This window comes from Sinocyclocheilus anshuiensis, unplaced genomic scaffold, assembly GCF_001515605.1.
Source record: "Sinocyclocheilus anshuiensis isolate Anshui unplaced genomic scaffold, SAMN03320099.WGS_v1.1 scaffold58, whole genome shotgun sequence".
In the NCBI taxonomy this organism is placed as follows: domain Eukaryota; kingdom Metazoa; phylum Chordata; class Actinopteri; order Cypriniformes; family Cyprinidae; genus Sinocyclocheilus; species Sinocyclocheilus anshuiensis.
This window is the reverse complement of record NW_015547688.1, coordinates 2,682,417-2,690,815: the sequence shown is the minus strand read 5'-3', so window position 1 is coordinate 2,690,815 and position 8,399 is coordinate 2,682,417. Positions and strand designations below refer to the sequence as shown.

Below are 8,399 nucleotides of genomic sequence, written 5' to 3'. Positions count from 1 at the left end.
ATATATATATATATATATATATATATATAAAAACAAAATGTTACACAAACACAGTTAGTCTTGTCAGCTAATTTACTACTGTAAGATTAGATGGCATTTTAGCCAAGAGTGAAAAATTTACCTATAATATATATATACGTATATGACATGACAAAATGTTGACTAAATTTAGATGAAAAAAAAAAATCACTTTCTGATAATGATTCATCCTGATCACATTAACATAAAGTAATCTATAAAGGTCACATCAGGTAGAACTAACGCATTGCACTTTTTTCAGTTCAACAAGAGTCATGCTGCAGTGGTTTATGTTTCAGGTCGGTTGTTGGATATCCTGCACACAAAGGGAGAGCGAGGCTATGTGGTTTTTCTAGAGAGTTTAGAGTTGTACTACCCTGACCTCTACAAACTCGTCACGGGGAAGGAGCCTACACGCAGATGTTCCACTATAGTCGGTGAGCCACTTTTAAATTAAAATGTTGCCCGTATAAATGACCTACGACCATGCCTTAAAAATGTTTGTTGCCTTCCACCTGCTTCCCCTCTGGGATGAGCATCTGCCATAAATCCCCTTTCAGATTTGTGCAGTAGCCTTATAAACAATTACTGTGGTGCTACTATGGTACACTAATGGTGTCAGGTGGTGATAAATAATTACTATAAATATATCATGATGTTTGCATGACACTTCAAGAATACCATGGTACTTTTTTGTGCAGCAGTGTTTAATTGACTGTATTTTGTTCTTTTCCTGTAGTGGAAGAGGGCCAGGAAGGGCTAATCCAGTTTTTAATGAATGAAGTCATAAAGCTTCAGCAGCAGTCCAAGGCTAAAGACGTGCAGCGGGTGGATATCATGACCAAATGCCGCACGCTAGAAGATGAGCACAAGAAGCTTCGACTGGCCAACCAGGAGCTGCATACTTTCCAGGAACGCTACAATAAGATGAAAGAAGAGCGTAATAACTATAACGATGAACTTATGAAGGTGAAGGATGACAACTATCAGCTGGCTATGCGATATGCCCAGCTCAGCGAGGAGAAGAATATGGCCGTGATGAGGAGCCGAGACCTTCAGCTGGAGGTCAGAGGGCTTCTGCAAGCATTGCAGGATGATTCGAGTTGATTTTTGTCTTTAGAAATCTCTCTGTCTTCTGTATTTACTGCTAAAAGTGATGGGTCACTCATATTTACACGAATGATTTGACTATGTGGGATACAAATGTTGACTGCTCTCTCTCTATTTCCTCTAGATTGACCAACTAAAGCACAAGTTGAACAAGGTGGAGGAGGAGTGCAAAATGGAAAGGAGGCAATCTCTGAAATTGAAGAATGACATTGAGAACCGACCTCGGAGAGAACAGATATTTGAGCTGGAGCGAGAGAATGAGGTCTTGAAGATCAAACTCCAGGAGTTGCAGTCCATCATACAGGTGAAGACGCTTTTTGCATCACAGTAAATAGAAGACAGCGGAAAGCAAGCAGTTGGGAAAGGTTACTTAAAGTCAGAGATTTCAAAGTTGTTTTGTATGCTTGTTTTGTTTCTTTGTATGCACAGCCCGGGCCTCTACCTGATTCAGACAAGGCCATCTTGGATATCCTGGAGCATGACCGACAGGAGGCTCTAGAGGATCGTCAGGAGCTAGTCAACAGACTCTATAACCTGCACGAAGAGGTCCGACAGGCCGAGGATCTCCGTGACAAGGTTAGGACCAACCTTATACTGAAATAATCATTTCAGCTTCAAGCTCCTTTCCAAACAATGCATAGCACACACAAATGTTGGGTAAATAAATACACAATTTTTAATTACTAATGAAAACTCACAAAAAAAACTTTTTTAAATTGTCAAATATCAAAATGAAATACATTACCACTCAAATGTTTGGGGGTCAGTAAGTATTTTTTGTTTGTTTGATTGTTTTACTTTACAATACATACTGTACATACATTTTAGATACTTGCATTCAGCAAGGATGTATTAAATTGATCAAAAGTGACAGTAAAATATCGGTAGTATAGTTAAAAAATTGTTTCAAATACACACTTTTCTTTTAAACTGTGTATATATCAAAAGAAATGTATCACAGTTTCCACAAAAATATTAAGCAGCACAACTGTTTTCAACATTGATAATAATAAGAAATGTTTGTTGAGCAGCAAATCAGCATATTAGAATGATTTCCGAAGGATCATGTGACACTGAAGTAATAATGCAGAAAATTCAGCCTTTTCTATCACAGGAATGAATTACATTTTACCATATATTCAAATAAAAAACAGTTATTTTAAATTGTAGTAATATTCACAATATTGCAAATTTTTTTTTTACTGTACTTTTAATCCAATACATGCAGTCTTGTTGAGCAAAAGACAATTGTTTGAACAACATAAAAAAATCTTACTGACCCAAACTTTTGAACTGTAGTGTGTTTCATAGTGATGTATCTTTTTTTAAACTATGCTTTCCTGTTCTTGCTATGAAAATAGCATTAAAAAAGAGGAACGACTTTGTATCCGTATTTAATGAAATATTATAAGTAGGCTTTATTCATTTGCGAGCTAGATGCATTGCAACTAGCAATTACCTTATCTGCAAGCAATGCAATAGATTTTTGCTAAAAAATGAGTCATTTTATATGGCAGCATAACTTTGCTGCTTGCTATTTGAAACACTATAAGTCCACCGACTGTATAGTGCCTGAAAAGGCTGTCTAGGGGGACAGCTCACTTTTGGCAGAGACCTTAAGCGTCAGGTCGTATTGGTCAATTCGGTCACATCTCGAATGATCAAATGCCCTCATAATGAACATGCCAAATGTGATATTACATTGGCCTCATGGGGGATTAAGCGTATTTAATATGGTCTCAGCATGAGGGTTTTTAGTTGACGGCTAGAAATAATGAAGTGTAGGCAAAGGTTTTTTCTCTTGTCACACATGAACGAGAAGTGACAGAGGCTGATGAGGACTGGCTGCTCTAAGTGGCCCCTTCTGCAATGTGCTGCAGCTCTAATTAGAAGCTCATCTGAAGTGACATGTGAAAAGTGTCAGAATTCGGGCTAAGACAGGAAGGGAGGGGGAGGGGTGGCGGCAGTGACTTCTTATCACAGTCAGCCCTCTTTTGGAGCTTTTCAAATGTTCTGCTTCTCAGAATCTGCATAACATGTACATCTTAGAGTGTTGAAGGCCTACTTCAGCCACAAAAGAAAAAAAGTACATTTGAGTTAGTCTTGTATAGCTTACCAGCATCTCTCTTAACACTACAACCAAGTTTAATGCGTGCAGAGTGCCTGTTAAAGCCAGACATCCCACATTCCCAAATATATGTTAGTGTTTGTTTGTTTATTGACATGGAAAGTAATCTCTTTGTTTGAAAGTGTTGGTGTGCTATGGAAATTTCTGCAACAACAAAATGGAAATTTATGCCGTAGCAGAGCATTTTTCTCTGTAAATGATGAAGCTTTGTCTCTTCAACATGCAGTCAGCAAGGTTTGAGTCGCATGAAACTGTTTAGTGTGGAATGATGGTCTGAGGGCTAGGTATTAATAATGTGCTGAAAAGAAATCCTACAAACTGTTGCGTTTGAGTTTTCTAACAGTAAGGTTTCCTCTCAGGGTCATGTGAGACAATTTTGAATGATGCCACTTTGCTCTTTATTCTATTGATGGGTTTATATGAGAAATGTTTAATCGAATAATGCACAGTACCTGGAAGAGAAGGAGGACCTTGAATTGAAGTGCTCCACTTTGGTGAAGGACTGCGAAATGTACAAGAACCGCATGAATACGGTCATGGTGCAGCTGGAAGAGGTTGAACGTGAGCGGGACCAGGTTGAGTACTAATGTTCCTACTGATGGCTTTGGATTAGTTCATTTCCTGTTACTTAAAAGGGCTATCGATATAGGATAGTTTTCTCGGTCCTACAGGCTTTCAAGTCAAGAGATGATGCTCAACACCTCGTGTCTCAATGTCTGATTGACAAAGACAAGTACCGCAAGCAAATACGGGAGTTGGAAGAGAGGAGCGATGAACTTCAAATTGAAATTGTACGCAAAGAAGCCAAGATAGTCAACCTGGAGTGCAAACTGAGACGGATGGCCAAAGAAAATGGTTTGGATCAGGTGAGAAATGATCTATGTGATTGAAAAGTTTAGTGTTTTTTTTTCTCATTTCCCCCCTTTGAAACTAGAAGGACTTTGTTTATAGTATTTTATCACCATATCAGTTATTGGCTAATTGGCTGTTGTTATTTTTTTCTTATTTTATCATGATATTTCCCCCTCAGAGTCTGCCACGAGACATTACTCCACTAATTATAGCTCAGCACTTTGGGCAACCTGATGGAAATACAGGAGGACCTTCAGAGGACTCTGGAGAAGACACTGTTGATGATCAAGAGCCTAAGCTCCAACGCAGAAGTAACCTTAAGGGCAGAGTGAGTACAAACTTGAAGCTATGTCTTTAAATCTCTCATTGTACATCTTTGTTCAAGAATATTTCTGCATCCTAATGCCTGTCATTCTCATTTATTAGATTAACAGACCAAAATCTCCAGCCGCTGGACCCAAAAGTCCTCAATTCCAAGGTAAAATGATTTTAAAGAGCTCTAACGGTGCTGCGTGTGAACTTGAAGTTAATATGTGACCCTGGACCACAAAACCAGTCATAAGGGTCAATTTTTCAAAATTGAGTTGTATACATCATCTGTTCATTGATGTATGGTTTGTTAGGATAGGACAATATTTGGCCGAGATACATCTATTTGAATATCTGGAATCTGAGGGTGGAAAAAATCAAAATACTGAGAAAATCGCCTTTAAACTTGTCCAAATGAAGTTCTTAGCAATGCATATTACTAATCAAAAATTAAGTTTTAATATATTTACAGTAGGAAATTTACAAAATATCTTTAATTAATATCCTAATGATTTTTTGGCATAAAAGAAAAATCTATAATTTTGGCCCATACAATGTATTTTTGGCTATTGCTACAAATATACCCCAGCGACTTAAGACTGGTTTTGTGCTCCAGGGTCACATATGTAGTTATTGTATGGTATTGTTCACTGAATGTTTTCAAAAAGAATTTCCTGTAAGCTTGGTTTCCTTTTATTTCATCTCTCATTATAGCCATGCCTTTCACAAATGGAGATCTGTTAGAACCTGCAGCTACTGAACACATAAGTCTTAACAGTGCCAGTGCAGTGATTTCTCCTGCAGAGATCTGCTATAAAAATGTAGGCTTTAATGCATTTTCATCTAATTTGTATATCTCTCCAAGTAGCTTTAATTTGAAGGCAAATGGTGTGTTTGTGCTTGTCTCTTCAGCTGCGATGCCGTAATGACAGTATCTTGTCCACCGTGCCTGAGCCTCCAGACCAGAACTCCATTGTCAGGAGAAGCAAGGAGAACCCAAACTCTCAATACAAATGGTAATTCAAATCAGAGCTCTATGTAACATACACACTGATCAAAAGAAAAGAATATACTTTCTATTATTAATGATATGTTTACCATATTCCATAGTGACCCTGGTTTAACAGCGGCGTTTATAGTAAGACCATGCTGACTTGTTTTTATAAAACATGTATTATTGCTAAACATTTAAAATATATTTATTGAGTTCTTGCCATTAAATAGTCTTAGATGCTGACTTGAATAAATCAATAAAATAAACAATAATGCAAACTACATAAATATATGTAAATTATTATTATTTTACCTTACATATAGTACACATTCAATTAAAATGTGTTTATACCTAATGCTTTATATATTATTTTCCGTGTAAAACAACAGTACTTGTTAAGAATTAGTTTTTCTAGTGCAAACACTCGTAAAACCATGGATAGTTCCTAATTATCATGGTTAGTTCAATGTGTCAGATTTGTATAAACTATGAAATTTGTTTTTAAAACTAGTTGTTTTACAGCATTTTGAACTGGTGTAATTGTAACAAAAAGTTAAATGGATATTGTTACTTATTTGTGGATTATTTAGGATGCATTTCCCAACTTTGGTAAAGTCATAGTGAATTGTTGGTGGCATTGTAGAGTAAAGTTCACTATGCTGTATCTCTCTTTCAGTATTCCCATTTCAGACACTGCAGATACTGACAGTGGAGACAATGCCGACATGGGTATGAACACGCATAAATCAGTTTATTTCACCCACTCACCGCTGAATCATACACTTAAGTGACTCGCCTCCTTTGTAAAAATGTCTCTTTCTTTACTGTAGATGACCATGACTTAGACTTTTCCTCCTACGGGCCTTCATCCATCCATTCATCTTCATCTTCCCACCAGTCTGAGACAATGGACTCATATGATCTGGAGCAAGTCAATAACATCTTCAGGAAATTCTCTTTGGAGAGGTATTTTGATGTTTACTTATAATCATAGTGTTATTTATAATCATTCCATGAGGCGGTGAATCAACTTTCCATTTTGGCGACCTTGAGAAATAAATCTTCTCTCTGTCGTCTCAATTTGTACATGTATATTATCACTCCTCTTTGATCTGTGCATGCACCCTTTTTCTTTCTCCAGACCGTTTCGTCCTTCATTGACCTCGGGCCCTCCGCAAAACACATTGCGGCCAGTGCAGAGCCTTTTTCTCTCCGGCGAAAACCTTCTGTCCGACATCACTCTGATTGGTGGAAATGATAGTGGCATCTTTGTGTCCTCTGTTCAGTCTGGTTCTGAAACAGACCGGGCCGGAGTTAAAGTCGGACATCATCTTTTAATGGTGGGATTGAACTCTTGCATATGTTCCACAACCAAAATAACAAAAAAGCTGCTGTAGTAGTGGTAATCTTTTCCCGCTTGGTTTCATTTATCCCCTAGTTGGAAGGCAGTGTTCGTGGAGAAGATCAGAGTGTGGCTTTGGACACTTGCACCAAAGAGGAAACTCACTGGACTCTGCAGAGATGCACCGGACAAGTGCATCTCCATTACAAGTCTAACTATGATGGTGAGCTCAGACCTCTCTTAAAAAGAGGATGCTTTTTTTTAAGAGTTCAGTGTGCATAGAGGAGGTTAGAAGGTCCAATACTTCAAAAAGTCCTACGCCACTCTGGGAGGAACCTAATAACATATTCACACTCTAAAGAAAAGACAAGGCTTTGGTCTTTTAGCCCACGGCTGTGTCTGAATCAAATGTGCTGCTCCTCTTTTTCCATTACACACCCCATCTTATTCAGTGTTGCGTTAAGTTGCATGCACAACAAACTGTTCTCAGGGTCACTTCTCAGCACCTCAGTGGCTCTTGTGCTCTTTATTGGGTCCCTGTTTTGACCCCGCTTTCTTGTTTCCAGGCTACAGGCGGCTGCTGAAGGACATTGAAGATGGCACAGTGGTATCCGGAGACTCTTTCTACATACGTCTCAATCTGAACATCTCCAGCCAGTTGGACAACTGCTCACTGAACGTACGATGTGACGAGGTGCTCCATGTTCTGGACACCATGCACCAGGGCAAATGCGAGTGGCTGTGCGCCCGCGTGGACCCTTTCACCAACAAGGACACGGAGAGAGGCACCTTACCGAGCTACTCCAGGTGAGGACTGAAAACTGAGTGACCATTATAGTGTCGGTTTCAAAACGAGTGTGAACATTGTCTATTGCCTGCTGCAGATTGTCTTGTCAGTGTGTAGGTGAGTGTGTGGGCGTGCATTTTTATATCTGTTGGCTGTGACGAGAAGCTGTAAAGTGAACTTAGCTGTCACCTCCTCCCCAGAGCCCAGCAGCTCCTCTTGGTGAAGATTCAGAAGCTGATGTGTCGAGGAGGTCGAGAGGAAGTTGAAACTCTGCGAGGACTCCGGGTCAGTTCCTTCTGGATTATTGGAGAAATGCACCCACTTTTGTCTTTTAAGTTTGTTGATGAGTCAGAAGAACCGATGAGACATAATTTGAATGCCAATTAATGTGACCATATTCAACACTTTTTGTCACTTCAAAGGGATAGTTCAGCCAAATATGAAAATTCTCTCATCATTTACTCACTCTCATGTCGTTCCAAACCTGTATGACTGATTTGCTTCTGTGCATCATAACTGTTTTTGTCTATCTAATGAAAAAATATCTTCTTTTATGTACTAGCCAGCTGTGGATCTGATTCCATTTAAAATGTCAGTCAACACCTATTGAAGCTAAACAGTCATGAACCTGTCTGAACCTGTCTTTGTTCCTTTAGAATTAAACAAACTGTTTGTTCTGTGCCTTTAAGACGTATTAAAGGGGACCTATTATGTCCCTTTTTACAATATGTAATATAAGTCTCAGGTGTCCCCAGAACGTGTCTGTGAAGTTTCAGCTCAAAGTACCCCACAGATCATTTATTATATCATTTTGAAAATGCCTATTTTGAGTGGAAGCAGAAACATGCTGTTTTTCGTG

At 38.7% G+C, this 8,399-nt stretch overlaps 1 protein-coding gene across 1 annotated transcript in view; it reads left to right on the top strand.

Moving 5' to 3' along the window:
• Window positions 1-8,399, top strand: part of LOC107703320 (caspase recruitment domain-containing protein 11-like) — a 43,887-nt gene that overhangs the window by 19,213 nt on the left and 16,275 nt on the right. Inside the window, exons 3-8 of the mRNA XM_016505908.1 lie at window positions 318-455; window positions 758-1,083; window positions 1,253-1,432; window positions 1,558-1,704; window positions 3,706-3,831; window positions 3,928-3,943. Of these exons, the coding sequence (XP_016361394.1) occupies window positions 318-455; window positions 758-1,083; window positions 1,253-1,432; window positions 1,558-1,704; window positions 3,706-3,831; window positions 3,928-3,943 (933 nt within the window). The remainder of the gene's footprint in view (window positions 1-317; window positions 456-757; window positions 1,084-1,252; window positions 1,433-1,557; window positions 1,705-3,705; window positions 3,832-3,927; window positions 3,944-8,399) is intronic.